Source organism: Dermacentor andersoni, chromosome 4 (genome assembly GCF_023375885.2).
Source record: "Dermacentor andersoni chromosome 4, qqDerAnde1_hic_scaffold, whole genome shotgun sequence".
In the NCBI taxonomy this organism is placed as follows: domain Eukaryota; kingdom Metazoa; phylum Arthropoda; class Arachnida; order Ixodida; family Ixodidae; genus Dermacentor; species Dermacentor andersoni.
In genome coordinates this window covers 190,919,326-190,942,560 of record NC_092817.1, presented here as the reverse complement: position 1 = coordinate 190,942,560, position 23,235 = coordinate 190,919,326, and the positions used below count along the sequence as shown (strand labels likewise).

Below are 23,235 nucleotides of genomic sequence, written 5' to 3'. Positions count from 1 at the left end.
AGTAGACGGATTGTCAGAGCGGAATTAGTTTTCGCTTTCGAATCCGAATCATTCTGCAGTTTGAAACACGAACAACCTTGCACCCGTACTGGTCCACGTACGAATGTGTAGCGTTGCGCGTAAAAGACGGGCAAAAGAAGCAAGAAGGTGACACCCACAGAGCGCAAACTATCAACAGTTTAGTTCCGAAAACAATGTGACCTTTTTTTATGCCTTGTCAGAAGCACACACACACACACACACACACACACACACACACACACACACACACACACACACACACACACACACACACGCATATATATATATATATATATATATATATATATGTATATATATCAGGTAGAATGTGAAAATGTGGTTCAATGATTTATTATGCGTTCCCGGTAATGCGTGGGGTAGACTCAGGTAAATACAAAACAAAATTTCCAGCATAGCCGAAGTCCAACGAGCAGTTAAAACCACTTGCATCTTTTAGCACCTGTAGAACCGCTCATCTCCTGCTTCAACAGTAAGCACATGAGAAAGAAACAGTTAAACATACATTCGGTTTCTGGAATTCCGCTTATGGCACTGTTGCCGCATTCCCCACAAGCGCTGGAGTCCAAGCCTTGAAAGTATTTTTTTTCGTTAATGTAAGTCTTGCTCCCGCACCTCCTTTATAAGCTGATACTCATTACCGACGTTCCAGTATCAGTTTTATTTGATTATATGTGTGATTACATCGTAAAGCAAGTTTCCACAGCTTCAAGCTTGAACGCCAGGTTGTAGGTAGCAACAAAGCCGTCGAATTGGCTCCACGCGAGCTCAATCCGATCGAGCTCGCAATAATACCGAGGCAACCGAACGACGTCAGCTTCCGCAGCCGTGGTCATTTGATATGCTTAAAACCGGTGCTTGCTTCGACTGACCAGCTACAGTAGTTTGTCTTTCAGATGGTTGTCGGAAAAAAGGGATGCTTTTGTCCCGCAGCTATAAGATTGAATCTTAAGGTCTTGAGTTGAAGCAGGCACCTGCTATGCCAGAGTGCTGTAATACGACACATTGTTCATGACAATAACAATGTGGACTTTATGCTTCGTAGAAGCTGCTCAGAAATGCGTCATTCATTTCCCCACGGCAGTCTCTGCAATCCATTTTTTTTCCTCTCGAAAACCAGGCACACTCCATCAAAAATGCATTACCGCTTCCAGCATGGAAGGCGATCAGTCGCCTTCCCCCTCACTTTCCGCTTGGGGCTGAAGCCCAGTAAGTAGCCCTTGGCTAAACGCGCCTTCCCGCGGCACCGTCTCCTTCGGGTGGCCAGCGTTGGCTCACGTTTCATTGAGACAATATATATTTCTGTAAACAGATCTATTCCTTATGCACCCTTCGTATTTATTTATTTATTTATTTACCTAATTATTTATTCCAGGTCGGGGTCCTCGACCACATCGTTGCGGATCTTTTCAACTGTCGGTACCTCGATGCGCATTCAGTAACCGCGCACTTCATGTCGCAGCGCAACGGTTGTGAACGTTACGTGGACCTGGAACCTAGCACGTAAAGGCGACCTAGCTGCCGCATTTACGTGCGAACTTCAGTTTCTTGTGCTTTGGGGATTTCAGAGGCTCACGGAGAGCTTCGTATTTTGATCCCTGGCGACAGTGCGTTCACTCACATCGGTGAGCGCGTTGACAGCCCGGAACGCCGCAACTGTGTATGCACCGGACTGACTGCACGGTGCACCGGTGTAGGCTTTGCACACGAGCTGCTTCGTGGGCTAAGACGACCACTGCTTGCCTAAATTAACGTAACTGTTCCCTGCCTCGACTACAACGGTGAGACGTCGGCAACAGATGTGCCCGACGGACAAGGGGAACGCCATATTAACCACTCGTAATGACGGAGGGCAATCACACAAAAAACGTTGTGCGGTCCTCAAAAAAAATATAAGAAAATCAACCAACGAAGCTTACTGGCAAGCGATCTACAGTTGGTATGTTTATTTATGCAGCCACACGAGTGCGGCCACTAAATTATTTAATTAGCTAGAATTTCTTTTGAACTAAAGAAACATTGACATTATAGATGACACCGAGGAACTTCTTGGTGGCGCACACAAATAGGATGCGCTGCAGTGTCGTACCTTTGGCTTCACTGTCAAGAAAAGTATTCCCCTGGTATACTTTGCATTGCGTATAACCCACGTCTGACTCGCGGGCATCACAGTAGCCACTCCTGCGCCTAGATGTACGCAATCATACGACGCAAGACTATCTTGCATGGTAATAAGCTTATTCTCATTGTCAGGGAAAGCAGGAACTGCTTTAGGGATACAACTGCGTTCATAAAACTGCGGACGAAAACGTGGGAGGCTCATAATTTACAAATAGGCAAGTTGGTCATTCACAGTAAATGGAACGTCGCAAACAAAAATAGCAGGAAGGGCGAGGCTAGACCAAGCACTTACTGCCAAGAGGATTTTATTATAGCAAGTTGCGAATATATAAATGAACTAGTGCACCTGACGCGTGCGCGGTGGCCAGCTACCTCAAGGCACACATCAAATGAAATCAAACAAAACACTAAAAAACAATGTGGAGTAACCATCCAGGATGATTGCCAATGCCTGCGAATAGCCGAACGCTTCTGCAAAAGCATTCACGTTATTAAAGGAATGATGCGCTTTGGGGTAAATGGTTGTTACAGTCACAATATTTCGGTAGCGCTTGTCGCTTCATTGAGTTGTTCACGAACGCGGCAGAATAGATTTGTGCCAGTGTGGTACAGGGGTTCAGAGTGCTTAAGTATCATTACATATATCAGGCCCACACATATAGTCACCATTCTTACTCGTCAAGTATTATACATTGCCTTCTTGCCTTCATCCTCGAGACGTCGCTACATCGAAATCTCGCGCTCTGCATCCACATGATTTGGTGTCTACGGTACGGTGTATATAGTTAGCGAACGCTCTATTGCATATAGCTACCATAGCTTAAGATTAAAGCTGCGTCCTCTGCAACATCACATGCTATCGCCGTAATAGTGTTACGCAGTTCGGCCGAATATGCCGAACTGTGAAAGTTGTTCAGCAGTTCGGCACGAATATGCGCGAGTAGAGGAAGTTCGAGGAAAAGGGTACCGCAGAACAGTCGATCAAAGCTGAATGCGCCGTAAGAAGGTCGAGTCCGAGGATTAGGACATGGGGACGATTGGTCAGCACTGTAAAAAGAACAGGAACATGGCGGTCGGCGATACTGATAGGAGAAGTACACATTCCATTGACGTCAACAGTGCTACCATCGGCCACACGTATGGCTCGAGTTGTAGGAGGCGTGAGAACCTTCCTCAGTCGACGACGGAAGTTACAACTCATTATGGATACCTGGGCTCCAGTATATATGAACGCCGTCAAAGGGACACTGTCCACGTGAACATCAAGTAAGTTCTGGTTCGTTGGGAGCGTCAATGGAGGATTTCTACACGACGAAGTTAATGCAGAAATAGTATCTTCGCTGTCCCCACCACTTTGCTGATGTCACATGCACGCTAATATATATTGTATTATCACTAAAATATATTGTACTAATTGAAGAATTGCTGCCGCTGTAACCACGGCAGTGCTTTCTTGGTTCTAGTTCTGTATAAGTTTGTATATCGCCCAGAAAAAGAAAGAAGAAACAGCTGATAATTGGCAACATGAACATTGCGTCCAGGATGCTCTCGCCTGCAGACGAACGTGGCGAACGGTGAGCGCTTCAGCGCGAGCAAGGCCTTCATACAGCCCGTCGTTGGGACACGGAAAAATTTGCACGTCGCCCTGTTCAGCCATGCCACGAAGGTACGTGCCGAGCGCAGCAGTTCAGTGAACAGCATCTTCTAGTGCATTTCATTCAATTTGCACTGATACACCGCCTAATTTATCGGTGAATCCGCAAGGTGAAAGAAATTCACGGGAATTAAAGCTCTCGCGCAGGAGAATATTTAAAGAAATTCTAATATAATCCTACAAAGGTTCTCGAGAGAAACACTCACAGTATAAAAACAAATGGACAATCTAGAGAAAGTGTAGAAGAAACATTTTATTACGTTAATTGCAAGTTTACATATAACGATGTAAAAGGATAATAAAATGAACGAAAACGTAACTTGCTGCAGGTGGGAGTCGAAAGCACGTCCTGAACGCACGTCCCATGATGCCTGAAGTTAAAACAATGTTCTAAATCATCCACCTTAGCCGCAAGCAGCGCAAGCTAACCCTATGATGTGCAACCATCTGTACATAGACAAATAACCTATACAATGGGCGGAGAATGGCTGCCGTGTCAGTGTAATTGATAAAGCACCTCATTCACAATGTTGAACATGTGTGTTTGACTTCCGCCTGCGGGAAGTTAGGTTTTCGTACAGTTTCATTTCAATACCTTGTGTTACTTCCAAATTTGAAACGATCACAACAGCAATTTCCGGTTCTATTTTTCTGCCTTCGCTGTCTGTTTGTTCGCACGAAAGCGTAAATGTTCCGTTTCATACACAGCAGGCAACACTGAAAAAGCTACGCAATTAGTGTGGTCATAGAACTATAACTGCGTGCGCTTCACGGTAAAGCTTTTCTATGTGCGTGTAACGCTTTCTACGGAATAACTACTTCACGTGTTACAACCGCAACTTGACGTAATATTTCTGCGAAAGCCCGCAAGGCGGAGAGGGACAATTAATTAGGGGAAAATGAGGTATCCATCCAGACGTAGCTAAGTGTTACAGAGGAAACCCATACGGGTTCCTCTGTAAAGGCCTCGCAGTTGAAACATTTCCCTACCAACTGCAAGCCGCGGGGTTAGCTCAGATGGCAGAGCGGCTGCCCCGCAAAGGCGAGGTCGCGGGTTTTAGTCCCGGACAAGGAAAAATTTTTCTCCAACTGCGAGTCCTTTCTTTCGGGGAAGCCGTATGAGCTTCCTTTGTAGACATGGCTACGTTTGGGTCGATGTCTCCTTTTCCCTTTATTAACCGCAACTTGGGGACGTAGTGTTGCATCAACTAGCGCATCATTTGGATGTCTTTGTGCTTCCACCAATCGACGTCCTATGTATTCGTTGCGAGAGCGAGTAGTGCGCTGTGGCCACTCGTTGCAGAAGGGTGTCACTCAGCTTATTCGCCGGTAATTAGGTTTAAATGTGCGTGCATTTTACGCAGTAAACATCACATTTCATGGCATGGCAGTATCAGCCTTTATTCTGCATCGAATTGAATGGCACATGCCGATATAATTGCCTCTAATATGCATTTTATGTGAACGCAAACACTGAGATATGACTCTCTAGTATTTTTAGCCTTGCCTACTGTGCACGAAGCGAGGTACTGTAGGAAAAAATAGAGCACCTGGAATCCATTTATTCTATTCACAGTGTAATTTAGTAAACGTTTTGCTACTGCTCATTGATAGGACGAATCTTGATTTCAATATGGACCGCAAATATTTGCATGTTTACTGGTAGCATCATGTCACTATCATGCTGATGCATAATTTTTCCTCTGTATAGCGCTACGCACTGCTATCATCCCCCTATCTGAACGTCAGCTGGATAAATTAGGTTCATAGCGCCATAACAGAGTGGAAGTAAACTGCTAAATGTAATGCACGTTTCCACCAAAACCGAATAATGATGATTGAGCAAGCATACATAATAGTCCCTGTGTCATGACCAAGTGCAGGTGAATTTCGAAGGAAATCACGCCGTGGGCGTAGCGTTCACAAGGTTCGGCCAACCATACAACGTGTCAGCACGAAAAGAGGTGATTCTCTCAGCAGGAACGGTAGGATCCGCTCAACTGTTGCTTCTCTCCGGCGTGGGTCCCCGAGAAGATTTGGAGCGCCTGCAGGTAGGCAGTGCATATCATCTTTAGGAAACTTTAGCGATATGTTCCAAAGATTGCGCAAGAATTGTTTGAGAAATTTGCATGAAATTATTTTCCTGCAGGGTTCTCATTAATTACATCGCGCTTATTTGTTTAGTAGCGTTTACTGCTCTATTCATTTTTTTTTTGTCGACGGTATCGTTACATTTTACCTGATATTTAGGGTATTGAGTACGCAAGTATTGGTTCCATGCAGCCTGCAAGCCGCAGACTTTCAAGGCTGCACTTTGTGCAGTTGCCCTGCCTAGAAAAATAATGTTGCCAGTTTATATGTCTGTATGTGCGAGCGCAAATCAAAAAGCATTCTCCCATTTTTTTTTTGTGAGCCAAAGTGAGGCACATACAGGTAAATACAAATATACGTGCTATTCTACCTACCTCACGCTATTTTTCCGCATAGTCAGCGCACCGATTCAAACACTTGTCCCACCCCAGCACTAAATTTGAGATGCCCCTGTGGTAGAATTCGCACGCGCGCAGCCTCCCCCAACGATTATTGTTTTGCGAGACTTCTTGCGAACTCAAAACACCACCACCTCACACTTTTCAAAGCAAGACACCTTTCCCCATACGTCGGCTGCCTTTCCCTGCGGATTTCCATGTGCGTTCCCTCCATAAAAACAAATCCCACTTGACTGCTTGCACGACAAAGACGTATGAAGCACAACCGCCGTCTTCAACAACCGACAGCAGCGCCGGTCCAAGAGAGGTCTACCGCTGGGAATGGATATGTTAACTGACGCGTTTAGAGCCGTAATTTGGCAAAAAAATAGGCGCAAGGACTTTCGGATTCTCTCAGCTTTCAATTATTGGCTTGTACGTGCCAAAACCATTTTCTGATTATGAGGCACGCCGTAGTGGGGGACCCCAGAAATTTGTACCACCTGAGATTCTTTGTCGTGCACCTAAATCTAAGTGCATGTATATTTCCGCATTTCGGCCCCAACGAAATGCGGGCGCCGGGGTGGGGATCAGTCCCGCGACCTCGTGCTTAGCAGGCCAAGAGCATAGCCACTAACAACCGCGGCAGCTGTGTGTGTGTGTATGTCTGCGCGCGTATGTATGTATGTATGTATGTATGTATTTATGTATGTATGTATGTTTGTATGTATGTATGTATGTATGTATGTATGTATGTATGTATGTATGTATGTATGTATGTATGTATGTATGTATGTATGTATGTATGTATGTATGTATGTATGTGTTCATACACCGAATCTCATTATGTGTGCTCTATGCTCTTCAGATTCCCTACACATCATCGTGGCCATGAGCGTTCACTGCTTTCATAACTATGCCACCTGCGCTAGATAAAAAATTACCTGCTCTAAATTGAAGGCAGGCCCAGGAGGAACCATATATTTATGGTTTATTCATCATAGTGCCACTGGCTTCATGAGAATTTGGAGACTACCTTGTCAAATTAGTTGGGCTAATATCCGCATGGTGCAGAAAGCTTCATCAAGCCCGTAGTAGCACGGAACTACAGAAGACACCCATGTAGGCTTCTCAGAAAGAGAGCTTCGTCGTTAAGAAATTATGCACGGTCCGGGTACTTGCACAATTCCTTAAAGAGAAAGCAACAAGTAGGAACGAGCTACAAAAGGTAAATTTGCCAATGACACTACAGCCTATGATAAAAAACACCCAATACGGCGGCTTAATGAGAAAGAACACGTAAGTTTTGCACATTGTCTAAATATACCGGACGTTTATTTTAACGTTAACAGTTTTTTTAAAAATCGTGTGTAGTATTTAGTACAAATGTACTTATTGAGCTGGAATAGTCAAAGAGGCACACAATACTTACATTGGAGATCGCTACGGATAATCGACTAGTTAATAAGCTATCTCTAATTACGTTTTCATCTAGTTACTTAAGCGCGCATAGTGATATACATGAATAGAACAGAGTGACTTCACAAGGCACAGATACTTAGAACAAATTTTTAAACTTGAACCAGTTTCGAGATAAGCGTACTTAAAGTCAGTGTAAACATCCACTGTTGTTCCGCTTACTTTTTCAACAAAACGCATTTGTTGTCATTGAAACTCAGAAGTTACTGGAACACCAATGCACTCTGTCAAAAACTTTGGGAACGCATATCTCGAAAGTGGTGTCATCCTCAGAAGTCGTTCAAAGTGGATACAACGTTAAACGTCAGCAGCTACAATTCACAAATTGGAACATCCGGCGTAAAATAATTACAGTAAAAGGTAGTTATCAAAAAATGATAGTTGCTCAAATATTCATTTTCATTTTTTCGAAGATTGAGGACGGACAGATTGAGAGCTCTTTCTTGATTCGGTGGATGGTGGTGCATGGCGGTTCTTAGTTGGTGGAGCGATTTGCCTGGTTAGTTCTGATAACGAACGAGACTCTAGCATATTAAATACGTGCGGGGTTCCCAGCACCTTACAACCTTCTTAGAGGGACAAGCGGCTCCTAGCCGCACGCAACAGAGCAATAACAGGTCTGTGATGCCCTTAGATATCTGGGGCCGCACGCGCGCTACACTGAAGGAAGCCGCGTGTCTTTATCCCTGTCTGAAAGAGTGGATAAGCCGTGGAACTTCTTTCGTGATTGGGATAGGGGCTTGCAATTGTTCCCCTTGAACGAGGAATTCCCAGTAAGCGCGAGTCACAAGCTCGCGTTGATTATGTCCCTGCCCTTTGTACACACCGCCCGTCGCTACTACCGATTGAATGATCGGTAGGTAAATTACAGGTAAATTATGTTCTTCAGGGATGGTTTTATGAGCAGCCCTAAATGGGGCCTGAGAGGCAAATCTCTAGGGAGGAAAAGAATCAAAGAGGAAAGGCCGAAATGTTATTTGCGGGGCATCCACTTAGCTGCCCTAAACTAGTTGAGGGTAACAGGGAAATAAAGTTCACCGCCCAAGCACTCCGCACACATGGTTAACCAGCGAAGCTGAAACTTGCAGCCCCAATATTTATCACTGGATTAATCCCGATGGGTCATTAGGTGACGGCTTGGGGGGGCTGCTGGATGCTCGGTATGCAGAGCCGGAGAGAAATTGCTGCGCAAGCGCTCGGCTGCGACGGAGAGCAACGACGTCACTACTGGCGCAGCCAATGGCGTGCCTCTTGTGCCAAAGTAAAACATGGCATGGATGGGCGAACAACAATAAAGACCACAACAAAATGGCTAAATTAAAAGCGGCTAAGACGTGATTACAATCCGGTTTATTATGGTGCATTTGGGCAACCATAGCATACAAGTACCAATGACAAGCACAACGCTCTCAAAATGCAGCACTGTTCGCGGGAGTATACGAACCCTTGATTGATTTCGCGGGACAAATGCACGTGTGTACGGTGTAACAACATAATATTGGTAGTCTGTGAACTTACATTACTCAACTGCTGACAGCCGTGTGCTGCTGAATAACAGTTGGAAGCTATTCCATGTCATCTAACCTTTGAAACTCCGACCAGAACACTCCTCTTATTGGCTTGCAGCAACTTCCTCTACCGCTCTAAATCCTGCGCCAATGGCTGCACTGAGGACAGGGTGACATTCTGGTGTAAAATAAAGAATAAAATTCAATTTCACTAGCAGTTTTCTTTTAATCATCAAGCTGGTCGTCACACATTGCGAACTTTTAAACCTATAGTCGCCACGATGATCTTCCAGATACCAGTGATCGCAGACCTTCCAGTTGGGCGCAACCTGCAGGACCATGTAGGTGTAATGGTGGGCCTGCCTGTCAGCACGGATGTAGCTGCTGCAATACCACCATTTGGCCTGGAAGACATAGCGCAGTACTCTGACAACAGAACTGGTAAGGTAGCAAGATTTCCTAAACAGCTTCTTCATATCCGTTCTTGAAGTTCCACTGACTAGCTATATCTGTGTATAAAGAAGCTGTGGTGACTGACCAATTCAAAGTTATAAAACAGATGTTTCGGAACCCGTACGCTTTCTTGGTCGCACTAAGCTATACCTGTTGTGCGCCTGCGAATACCTGCCATGGTGGCTCAGTCGCTTTGGAGTTTTGCCTCTGAATAGGAAGTTGCGGGGCGAATTTGTGTCCACACCGACCACGATTAGACGGTTGCAGGCAGCAAAAATGCTCGTGTATCATGTTTTGGATGCAGATCACACAACCCCCCGTTGCCGAAATTAATGCAGAGCCTTCCACTATACGGCGTGTCTGATAGCTGGCACAGGTATGTTGCTTTAAGACATCAAATATCATAACTTAGTCTGTGGGAATCAAAACATACAAATGGGGCAAATACATCAAATACGTCGAATATGATAAAGTTTGCAATACACTTCAAACCTAATTTTGCCCCCCCCCCCCCCCCCCACCTGGCTTCACCTCACTTAGGTGGCGACAGTACTACAGCCAACATTCGGCGGGGATGTCTCGCGTTCTGAGTGGAATCCGTGCATTGAATTCCCAAATTGCCTGTACATCCCAGCAGCTGGCCAATAGAAATGATCTCTTGTGGCAAAAACAAGGCAAGAAAAGGATCGCATGACGACGACGATAGAGCGGCGCAACCTCCACGTCGGCGGTAACAACCGTTGCCGGTAAATGACGAATCTGGCGAATCACAATATGTTTATGAGTGACGAAGATGGCGGCGATTACCCAGATATTGATCTTTGCTACATCCGTAAATGGTCTGTACATACGCAGTGCCTTACGTGACGTGTCCTCTATTCGGCGCTCCGTCACAATATGGTGCAACCTAGGGCTCTTACTGCAGCTTTTTTCTTCCCTTACTTAAACTTATGCAGGCATCATATCAATACCCTCGAGCTCCGAGTTCCTTCAGTTCCTGCAGAGCGACTTTGCAACGGAGGACGACAGTCCTGACGTTGAAATGGCAGTACTTTCAGCGCCGTCAGCCAGTCAAGCGCTAAAGTCATTGTTCGAGCGCATGGGCCTGCTACCAGAGGTGAGGTCCAGTACTGAATGATGAATATTCTTTCGTGACAGTATTCGCATAGTCCGTGAACTGTGCGCCGAAAACTGACCACGCCACGAAAACGAAGTTACATCTCTTTATTTTTGAGAAATAGAATGAGGAATGTCTGGCATCTACTGCCTAACATGTCTCTTTGACTCCTAAGTTTTAGGCGCAGCATGGACATTGTGGCCGGGCTGCAGCGACAAGTTGCACCTCGGAAACATGCGGCAGCTGTGGAGTGGAGTATACATTTTACGATATTTAATCTCTTTAATGAACCTGCATTTCCTTAATCCAGAGGCATTTCGCATCTGTTACAATGACTTACCTGATGATCATTCGACTTAAAAATATTCTTGAACACGCTAACGACGATTGTTGTGCCGAAGTTTATTTATTTATTTGCTTACTCATTCATTTGTTTAGTCTATTATTTATTTATTTATTTATTTGTACATGCTGCTGTCCCATAGGAGGAAAAATTACTTTCTTCACATGCCACTAAAACAATTCTAAAACAATTGCATGTCACGCAAGCATTATACCTGCAAGATCCCAGGCCACCAACACCCAAAACCACTAGTGAGGCTTGACATACCCGGATTTATGAAGAACTCCCACGTTTCCTCCATTGGCTTCGAACGGCTCACCCTGTCCCATGTATTTACATTATATAGTGGCACTGTACAAGTATATACTGATGGTTCGGTTAGACCACCTGCCACAGCGGCCGTGTTTGTCATCGTACAATTTGGAATTACTCGGCGATTTCAATTAGATCACAAATCGACATCTACGGCTGCGGAACTTGCACTCACCACTTCTCTTATCCTCATCCTCCATACCAGTACTTTCACTCCCCTTCCCTCTTCCCTAGTGCAGAGTGGCAGACTAGAGCGCACTAGCTCAGGTCGACCTCTCTGTCTTTCCTGTCAATACATTCTTTTCTAATCTATTCTTCACATCCAATGGTCGAACGCTTGTAGAATCAAATCGCACGGTGGGTTTGCCCTAAGCTCACCAGGTCTAATGACAAAGCGATTCAGGTGGCCATGGAGGTATTTCACTTAGAAAAGTAAACTGGGAAGGCTCTGAAATAAAAACAAACTGACGAAAACCGCTTGAAGGCGTGAGCTATTACACTAAAATTATTACTGAATACAAAAACATAATGCTGTTTAAATACTCAAAGCAGCGAAAGGTATAATATTTCAATTATTAGTTATAGGTAACCCGTTCAAGGCACTTCGCGTCCAGCAAAAGGTGTTGGTTATAAGCCACTTGGCTTTGAACTACGGAAAACTATTACAATGTTGCTTAGGGGTGGTGACAAGGCATTAACTTTGTTGCCTTGTTCAACGCCTACAATATTGTTGCGATACAACAGGCATCATGAGACGTGGCGCAAAGGAAAACGAATACTGACATCTGGGCTTGGCACAAGCTGGTTACTTTTAGACAGCCGAATGCATTCGCTTCTGCGGCTTTGCGACGTTGCCTCCCTCGCGTGATTATTCGTTCTTTGTAACTCACTTTGAAAGCATGGTGCGTACGACTATGCAAATAGATCCTGGCTCAAGGTTATACAGTACAATGCTTAGTGGGCTGCCTCGGGTTCCACCTGAGGTACCTGACCGTCTTTGCGCACGAGCATTAGCTGATGAGGTGAGGGCAGCATTTTCTCCCATGGAGCGTGGCTCGGCCCCAGGGTCGGATGGGTTATGCGTTGAGTTTTATCTAACGTTCTGGGAAGATATTGGTGCCACTTTTGTATTTCTTATAAGCCGCTGATTTGAGAATTTGGAATTGCCGTCTAGCTTTCGCGACAGGTATATTGTGGTGATACCTAAGCACGATCCATCATCAGTTCGTGCAGAAGAATGGAGGCCAATCGCGCTTTTCAACGGTGACTCACCCGACGCTTGGGAAGCTGATGCCTTCCTTAATAGGACACGATCAGGCATGCTCTGTTGCTGGCAGAGGGATACACAGTCCTCGTTCGTTACGCGTGACACAATGACATACACACTGACCAGGTCGGCACGTGGTCTGTTAGTTTCACTAGATCAAAAAAAGGCATTCGATCACCTTGAACATAGTTATATATTTAAACGTACTGATCACGTTCGGCTTTTCGTCAAAGTTTGTTGAACTTATTAGGACTGCCTATGAAATATCCGAAGTACATTGTTTCTTGATCGTCGTGAAAGTGCGCCATTTCCCGTTGTATGTGGTGTTCGTCAAGGGTGCCCTCTATCCCCAGTGCTATTTGTGCTCAGCCTTGAGCCATTTCTGCGCTCAGTGTGAGGGACCCCTTATGTATGTGGTCTCCCACTGCATGGTAGCGTTGTTGTGACGGTGACAGCTTTCGCCGATGACATCACATTGTATTTCAGGACTGAAGATAGGTTATCCCGTGGCTTTCGAATTTTCACTGAGTACAGGAATATTTCAGGTGCTACGCTAAATTTTTCAGTATGTCATTATTTGTTCATTGGTTCACCACAGACACGACTAAGTCCCCTTTTCCGTCTTCAAAAGAGAGCGACTCTATTCGTATATTGGGCCTTGATTACACCTATGATGGCATATCAGACTCTGTGTGGCTCTTAATTCTTGAAGATGTAAGGCGAAATATTCAAGATGCTCAGGAGTATGATTTACCACTATTAGAAAGAAGGTACTTAGCACCGCCTGTATTTCGCAGCCGAGTGTGGTACGTTTGTAACGTTATACAGCCACCATTACGAGCTGCTAGGTTTTGCAGTGCCTTCTTGGTTCCTTCTTCAGGTCGGGCAGTACAGAAATGTAGTCTCGCGCGGCGCTTGGGCAACCACGCTCTCGCGGTGAGTTCGCGTTCCCCTCCGTGTTTGTTCGCTGCCGGCTGCTTGATCTGCGATTTCTGCTCTGCCTGTTACAGCGTGATTAGTGTCCTGGGCGTCAACTGGCCTGCCATTTCCTTGGTACAAAATTCGTTACATGTTACCGGGCGTGCATTGAAATCGCCGACTACAAGCGTTAAACCCACCTACATTTTTACTGTACGGCCGTGGCATTTTGTCGCCACATACAACACTTGTGTCCTGATGCAGCCGTTCTCTAAAAGCGTGTTGTAGATACTATGTCAGCCTTACTGCTTGCTCTAGTTCCCGCAACGCACCACGCACGTTCCAACATTGTGTGGTGGGATGCCATAGCGGCGTCATTTCTGCCTGGCTACCTACGCGACTTAATGTGGCTTCTAGGGTGGCAAGTGCAACACGTAACAGGCTAGAGCGGTGTGGCGTAGTCCCATCTTGGCGGTGTCCCAACTGCCCCCTTCAAGAATCCAATGAACATGTGCTGCGGCAATGCGTCGTTGCCAGGGTATTTTGGAGGGCCATGCATACTGGTTTCCGTGGCCTTAGAGTTAACCGCTTTATTACATCTGGTAGCTGCTCACGTGGCAGCTTTGCGCGGATTTTAATTGCTGCGGGGGCCTTTTGTCTATGGCGTAGCCGATGCGAAGCATTTGCCGCGAGGCATCGTCACCGCGCTCTGTTTTCACTTCATGGGAGGCTCTGCTTTGGGCAACTATCGTTTCTGTCAGAGGAGTTGCTTTTCCTTGGAGAAGTAGATGTTCCTTCGACAGTCGTCATGCTATATCTTGTCGGTAGCTGATGGACGCGTATGGCTTAATTTTCGACCAGCCCGGTTCTTGTAGCCAGGCCATCAGAAGTATTCATTTAATTCACATAGAATGTAGGTGCCCGTGATTTCCGTGTGCATGCACTCTCATATACATGATAATTGTTGTATATAAACACCTCATGAACATCACTTCAAAATTATATAAAGTGTCTCTGTCAAATCATTATCGTACATAACCATTGTGTACACTGTATATATGGAACACCATTTCACACATGCGACAATAAGTTTGTGTAACTGTGCCTTTCCTTGGGTCTATGTGATTACATCTTACTGAGTGGGCACTCGGACACTACTTTGTAAACGTGCCATGTGTACAAAGCGTCGTTCTTTTGTATATGTTACCGTCATGGGGAATCGTGCCGTGATTATGACTCAGTGTTCGTACCGTCTCTTGCTGAAATAAGCATTTCTAAACCGACATTTTAGTCTTTCGGTGCGCTAGTCCTGTAAATGCTGTGCAAACAGTCTCTTTCGTCTTTTTGTGATCCCTGTCCTCGCCACGGAGCTCTGCAGCGACCACTACATCGAGCTCGCTACCATGCCTTCCGGAGTTGATAACCCATCGGCGTCGGCTACGACTCGACTGCCTGCTCCATTCGCGACGCATTCCCACGCTCGCTACTTTGCTGTTTTCCGGCTCGGATGGCACTGAGCTCGAAGAGTGGATGAACATCTAGGAACGCGTCATAATTAATAACAGGCGGGATCCAAAGCTCATGTTCGCTAAAGTCGTTTTTTACCTCACTGGCACCCCCCGCGTGAGGCAACGAACCGAGAAAGCTGAAATAACCAGTGGGGCCACATGCAAAGAAAAACTCCGCGAAATGTTCGGTGACCCCAACGGGAGCACGGTCGCAGCAAAAAAGTGGCTGTTGCGACGCGTTCTCAAAGTCCCACAGAGCCCTACATCCCATACGTACAAGGCGTCTTGGTTCTTTGCCGCACAGCTGGTGACAAAATCTCTGAAACAAAGTGGTCTGAAACAAAGTCTCTAAACCTTGCTGCGTTTCGGCAACGTTTCAACTATTGACGCCATTATCAGAGTGCGACCGCTTCAAACAAGCTAAGCGCCGTCGTATCACATGCCACATCGTGCACCTGCCCAGTACTGCTGCTATGTCAACTTGTGAGGGCCATTCCCACTAGCCAATCCCATGTGAGAGCGCAACTCGCGTCATTAGCGGCGAGCTCGAGGCCTGTTATTCACCATCTTACTGGGCGACGCCCACAGATCCATTCCCAGCCACAATTGATGCAATCCAGGCCGTTGTCCTACAATAATTTGGAAACATGGGTCACAGCTCTGTGTGCACGTGCATCCACGAATCGCAACCCGCCTAAATTGCGCACCTCTGACGACAAGGCCATCTGTTCCCATTTCTGCCGCATTGACCACATCACTAGTCGTAGCCTCAACTGATGGTCAACTCCATCTCAAACATGCAACACTAAACATTTCTGCTGCTCTGCACGCAGTACTCCTTATGCTCTTCGCCACTATCGTACTGCCGCTGACGCCTCTGCTACGAATCGTCGCTACGGCCGTTCGCCATCACCACGACGTCGTCACCCTCCTTCACCCCAGCCACGTCGCTTCTCGTCGTCGTCCATGCGCCTCCATACCCTGCCAGAAAACTAGCAAATGTACCTTCTGGAGGTGAAGCTGTGATGTTGACCCTGCCCTTAGGTCGTCTGTTTACTTTTCCCACGAACCAGAATCGTCATATAGCTGACGTTGAATGCACTGCTGTCACTGCACTGATCGCCGCAGGTGCACAACTCTGCATTGGGAGCACTGCATTCCGACAACGAATTAAAATCTCCTTAGTCCTGCAACCACACGTGTCACCAGCTTTTGGGGATGGCGGTACTGTTTCTGTCATCGATATACTTAGAGACGCGTAAGCATCACCGGCCGCCACACTGCTGTTCTTCTTACCGTGATTGCCCATGGCCTGCATGACCACATTCTCGGTCTCGATTTTCTTGCAGCGCATTCGGCTCTTACTGACTGCTCCGCCAGCACCCTCCGCCTCGTACTTCCTATTCTTTCGGGTACTTTTGATGCAATCTCCAGCCCGTTAAAGTCCACCAGCTTCGTACAGCTGCTGCCAGAATCGTTATCATATATCGAACTGCCGTCTTCCCCGCCCGTTCCTGATGGAGAGTATCTCATCACGCCGCTGCCCGAAATTCAACTGCAATTTAATGCCACCGTACCTCGAACAGTTTTATCACAGGGAATTAGAACTGCATTCATGTCGTCAACTTCTGTCGAACCAGGAAAATTGTGCCTGAAAGATTTTGGCTCTCCAAACTCGAGCCTTTAGATTACCATCATGTGGCGCCTTTGTCACCCGACGCTTCATTTGAGCCTACCAGGTCTCGAAAGTCTGCTTCTTGTTCTGATCCCAAGATTCAGAAAATGATCGCGCCATACATTTCACTTCCTCGAGCCGAAGACCTGTGCCTTGTTTTCTCTTGCTGCAGGGATTTTTTCGACATTGACAGTCAGCCCTCAGGCCAGACGCCTTGTTTGATGCATAGTATTAATACTTGCAATGCTGCTCCTATTCAGCGTAGGGCATATCGAGTGTCTTCATGGGAACGGAAGGTAATTTGAACTGACGCAAACAAGATGCTCAATAAAACATCATTGAGACTTCTTCGTCTCGGTGAGGGCCACTAGTAGTGCTGGTTAAGAAGAAGGATAAGGCATGGCGGTTCTGTATGGATTACCACCATCTGAACAAAGTTTCAAGTTTCAAGTTTTATTGCTTCATTCATTAGTAGCACATATATGCAGTAGAAGTTATACAGAAAGAGGTCCCACAGTTATAAACTGCAGCGGGACCTCTTGTTCTTAGTTACATAATAATATATAAATAAAAAGGCGTCAGTTGCGGTTATAAACAAAGAATGGATTACACAATTTATACAGTGTTAAAGTAATAAAACCTATGGCAACACATCACAACATAAAAGAAATTACATAATAAGCAACATAAACATACTTCAAAGAATAGATGCAGTTTACAGGGTAATAATATAAGCTCTCAGTGAACGTTGGTATGACGATAATGTAGGTGAGGATTTCACGTGAGTAGGTAAATTATTCCACATTTTCACACTAGCAAAACCAACAGTTAGTTTGCCATAGTTGCTGCGTGATTTTGGAAGTAAAAGGTTATTTTGTAAAGAGAACCTGGTAGTGTTAGGATTAGCAAGACTATTCCTGCCAATGACATAATGTAATTGTGGGTTTTGAAGAAGGCGGTAAATAACGATGCTGTGGTTGTACCAGATAATTTTATTTATAGTGAGGATACTTAACTCAGTGAAGATGGGGGTAACATGAGCGTTATAAGGAGCTGAAGCGATGATACGGACAGCATTATTTTGGATGTGCTGCAAGGGAGCTATATGACAGCGATATGTAAGACCCCAAGAACTGATACAGTAATTTAAATGGCTATAAATGAAGGCATAATACAATGTTAGGAGAGTGTGCTTTTGAAAGTACTGTCTGGCCTTTAAAAGCACCCTGATACCATAGGCAGCTTTCTTTTTTATGAAGCTGACATGCAAATTAAACTTTAGAAAGGGGTCTAATTGAACACCTAAAAATGAGCACTCATTAGATGGTAATATTGGGTGAGAAGCTATGTACAGTGGTAGAAGGTTATGTCGAGGTTTTCTGTGTGAACTAAAAACCACAAACTTTGTTTTCTGAGGGTTAATCAGCAATTTATTTTTTTTTGCACCAACTACTGACATTATGTAGTTCATCATTTAAAAGCTCGGTTAGCGTAAAGATGTCGTTATGTGAGGTGTAAATAGTGGTGTCGTCCGCGTACAAAAGACATTCTGTAGAAGTTAGGCAGTTGGGGAAATCATTAATGAAGATTAGGAATAAGAGGGGACCGAGTATGGACCCCTGTGGAACGCCAGTATTAATTATTTTTGTGTCAGACAGCACTCCTGAAATGCAAACCTGTTGCTGTCTGTCGTATAAATAGCTCCGCAGTAGTTCCAAAGATGGACCTGTTATGCCATATGCGCTGAGTTTAGTAAAGAGAATGTTGTGATTAATGGAATCGAATGCCTTCGAGTAATCGATAAATACAGATCCTACGAATCTGCCCCCATGAATTTCCGCTTTTATCTTGTCAGTGAGGGTGATTAAAGCTATGTTAGTAGAATATCCAGCCCGAAAACCAAACTGTCTTGGTGTTAATAATTGGAACTTGTCCAAGTAATTAGATAGGCGCTGTGCTAATAGTTTTTCTATCACTTTACTGAAACACGGCAAGATAGATATGGGCCTGTAGTTTGCTAGTAAGGTGATGTCTCCTTTTTTGTGCACAGGAATTATTTTTGACTTTTTCAAGTCACTTGGAAAAACGGCAGTTTTAAAGATTAAATTGACAACGTGACTGCAAGCTTCACATATGCTGTCAACAATTTCTTTGATATGATACGAGCATATGAAATCTAAACCAGGACTGCAATTTTTAAGATTCATAATTGTTGCTCGAACTTCACTGGGTGTAGTTGGGAACAGATAAAATGATTGTTGTGTCAAGCGTGGCATGTGAGTGTCATTGCCCCCAGGGATATCAGGCACAGTACCAAAAAAGTTGCTGAATGCGCATGCAATATCTTCAGGGTTTGTAAGTGTGCAGTCTTTTTCTTTAATTTTCGTTATTCTATTCCTAGTAGGATTCTTATTCAGAAACGCATTAAGTATCTGCCATTGTTTCCGAGAATCGTTCCCGGTTTCATTTATTACATTTTCATAGTAAGTTTTCTTTGCTTGTTTAAGTAGATATGTCAGTAAGGTGCAAAACTTCTTGTACCGAAGCTTAAGGGATTGGTTAAATGCTCTATGTTGCATTTACGATAGAGGTTTTCTTTCTTGCGCATGCTCTTCAACAATCCTGGTGTAAGCCAAGGGTTTGATGGGGAGGCAATATGTTTACGGCACTTAACTAATGTTGTTGCTGAGGATATACAAGCTTTAATTGTGCCAGATAACTCAGTATAAGAGGCTTCAGCGTCATTTAATGATGTTACGCGCGACCAATCTGAACTGTTAACTAGCTCTATGAAATGTTCTTTGTCAAACCTGGGTTTAGTGTACAGAGTTTCCATGGCGTGATTAAGACGGGGAAAAGAGAGCACAATTGGAAAGTGGTCGGTTATGTTGCTTCGTACGATAAAAGCTTTAGGGGGATAAAGCAGGTTTGTTAGTGCATGATCGATGAGAGTAGTCGAGTTAGAGACGCGCCTAGTGGGTAGTTGTAACAACGACTCGATACCGTATCCATGACAGATGCTAATGTATGCTCTGCTGTAAGCGCAGTTCTCATCCAGAAGATTGATGTTTATGTCTCCCATGATAACCATGTTCTTGTTTTCATTCGAAACAGTGTGCAAGATTTCATCTAGAGCGCAGCAAAACGTGTTTATACTAGAGCTCGGTGATCGGTAGATGCAGCCAAATACAGTGCTTTTTTCACCGGTATTGAAACATGAATTATAGATTATTATTATTATTAATTATTAGTGACTAAGAATGGCGTGTACCCGCCGCCACAAATCCACGGCGCCCTTCACTGCCTCTAAGGTCCCAGCTACTCCTCTATTGACCTCGAGCTCGATATTGAAAGGTCGCCGTCGACGGCATGGACAGAGGAAATACCGCATTTATAAAACCCGATGGTCTTTTACAGCTCAATTTTATGCCCTTTGGATTATCTAATGCGCCGGCCACTTGTTAGCGTATGACGGACTTCTTGCTTGAGGGTTTCAAATTGTCCGCCTGCCTGTGGGACCTTGACAGCGTTATTTTCTTTTCAGTGACATTTCACACTGACGTTCAACGTCTCCGTGATGTTTTTCGTAAGACGAGGCTTCAACTCAACTCATCAAATGCCGTTTCGGTAGCCACCAAATTGAAGTGTTGGGCCATCTTGTCGACGCTTCTGGAGTACTACGTGACCCAGACAAAATTCGTGCCGTCCGAGACTTTCCGCTTCCGAAGTAAGCCACAGATGCTCGCAGTTTTGTTCGACTGTGTTCTTACTTCCGCTGCTTTTTCCAAGATTTTGCCGCTACTGCTCGACCTCTCACTGACCTTTTAAAGAAAAGCGTACCCTTCTCAGGGGTACCTCCACAATTTGCCACTTTTCTCTGGCCTCATCATGCATTTGAGCTCACCACCGATCCTCGTCGACCTCGACCATTATGGCCCAACAGAATTGCGTACGGATGCCAGTGCTCATTGTGTCAGCGCTGTCCTAGTCCACCTTGGCCAAGATCGCGTTATCGGTTATGCCTGCCGCTTCTTTTCTCCAACAGAGCGCAACTATTCTCATACAGAACAGGGATGCCTTGATGCTGTCTGGGTGGCTGCCAAGTTCCGTTATCTTTACGGCCGTCCCTTTCCGTAGTAAACGCCCACCATGCTCTCTGCTGGCTCTGCACCCTCAATGATCCCACGGGCCGGCTTGGTCGTTAGGCTTTCAGGCTCTAAGAGTTTTCGTTCTGTGTGATTTACAAGTCCGAATGCCAGCACCAAGGCGCGGATAGTTTGTCGCGTTACCCCGTCGACAGCACTGACCTACCTGACATTAAGAATGCCGCTTTTGTTTTCTCCGTGCCACAGCTTCTCTATATCACCGAGGAGCAGCGTCGTGATAGATAACTCAATATACTCAACGATCGCTTTGAATGCGCGCCCAACGGCGCTTCCTTACGCCTCTTTGTTCTCCATGATGGAACTTTCTACCATTTCAATGTTCAGCCCGAAGGTCCCCATCTCCTTCTTCTCATACCAAAGCACCTCCGTGCTACTGCTTTTAAGCAACTTCACAAAGCACCCACCGCTGCACATCTAGGCGTGCCTCGAACCTACGACAGAGTACGCTGCCGCTTCTTTCGCCATGGTTTGACACGTTCTGTGCAGCGCTATGTCACAGCTTGTGAACCACCAATGGACCGAGAAGCCACCTCTGCTTTCTGCTGGACACCTGCGGCCACTTGAAGTCCCGGTACAGCCATCTGGTCCAGTCGGCTTGGACCTCCTGGGCCCTTTTCCAGCATCTGCGTCGGGAAACAAGTGAGTTGTTAGCGCTGTTGACTACGCGACCAGATTAGACGTCATCTTGAGCTGCACTTCAAGTGCTGACAGACCGAGGCCATGCCTTCTTCTCCAAGGTCAATGACGACATCGTGTGCGCCTGCTCCATCGAGTATCAGTTACCACCTCCTACCCTCTATAGACAAAAGGCCTGACTGAGCGCTTGAACCGGACGCTTGCAGACATGCTGGAGACATACGTGTCAGTCGATCACCGAAATTGGGACCTCGCTCTACCGCCTACATTGTTTTCGCGTTGACGTTGCTGGCTACTTCCCGTTCTGCCTCTTGCATGGCCATGATTCCACGCGTCCAGTTGACACCTTGCTATCATCGACAACGACCTCGACAAGTGAGCATGCGCCTGATGCCACCACTCGTGTGCAAGAGAGCCAGAAGCGTCGTTGCGACCTCTACCATCCTCAACTGAGCTTTCGCCAGGTGCCCTAATACACATTTGGAGGGCTTCCCGTCGAGTATGGCTTTGGGAGAAACTCCTGTCTTGTTACAAAGGCCCATATCGCGTGACATGCCAAGTCACTGATGTCACCAATCAGATCGTTCCAGTCAGCTTCGCAACGTCCTCTGCTCCGACCACCAGTGATATCGTCCACGTCGCCCTGCTCAAGCCCTACAAATATCTGCTTGCCACATATATCCAGTGGCACCGGGACGGCGTTTTTAAGCCAGGTGTTGTGATGCGACACAGCAGGCGCTTATGAGGCATGTCGCAAAGGAACGCGAAGGCGGGCATCTTGGCTTGGCACGTACTCGTAACCATATTCGTCTCTCGCTGCGCTTCTCTTGTAAAGAGAGAGAGCTAATTTAATTGAAAGAAGGCAGAGAGGTCGGCCTGAGCTAAGGCGCTCTAGCCTGCTACTCTGCTCAGTGGGAGGGGAAACGGGGGACACAAATGTGTGATGAGTGATGATGACGACAGAGCAAGAAGGATGCGCAAAGGTGAAAGCAAGTTCAACACTATGATGATAAACATTCAAAAATGTCATCCATGAAGCCACTATCAGGTTTCATATCAAGTCTGTAGTCACCAATTCAAGTGAACTTAAATATAAAGGCGGTAGGACGAAGCTGGTGTGTGTGGGCCTCCCCTGCGTGAACAGCACAAGCGCAAAAAAAAGTTTGATAGCATATGAAGAGCTGCGATAAGCGGCTCCAGCACGGCCAGCACTTTGTAGGGCACTTTTAGCGGCCGGATTCTCGAGACCACCGAGAATCACGCGCATTGACACTACCAGGTGCTTCATCATTTTTTGTACACTCCCCTTCTGATTGCGTCCATCTCCTTGCTTGCCCGTAGTGTCACCGGTTCCATTGGCCCTATAATTCTTGGCTTCATGGCGCAGAGGACCACTAGGGCCCACTGCCATGGCCGTGGGCCTAGAGGGCAGCAAAGACCATTCCGTGTCTGTATCAGCCGGTGCAGGTGCATGTTTGCCGCGTGCTCTCGTCGACATTGAATTATCAGTAGACGCCGTTACCGTCCTCCATGCACGCAGAGGCAGAGGTGATCGTGGTACCTGTGCCACG

General features: G+C 45.9%; 1 protein-coding gene across 1 annotated transcript in view; it reads left to right on the top strand.

The window, feature by feature from the left end:
- LOC126530580 (L-sorbose 1-dehydrogenase-like) overlaps positions 1-23,235 on the top strand; it is a 57,106-nt gene that overhangs the window by 17,011 nt on the left and 16,860 nt on the right. The window contains exons 5-8 of the mRNA XM_050177844.2: positions 3,702-3,826; positions 5,698-5,865; positions 9,563-9,710; positions 10,679-10,839. Of these exons, the coding sequence (XP_050033801.1) occupies positions 3,702-3,826; positions 5,698-5,865; positions 9,563-9,710; positions 10,679-10,839 (602 nt within the window). The remainder of the gene's footprint in view (positions 1-3,701; positions 3,827-5,697; positions 5,866-9,562; positions 9,711-10,678; positions 10,840-23,235) is intronic.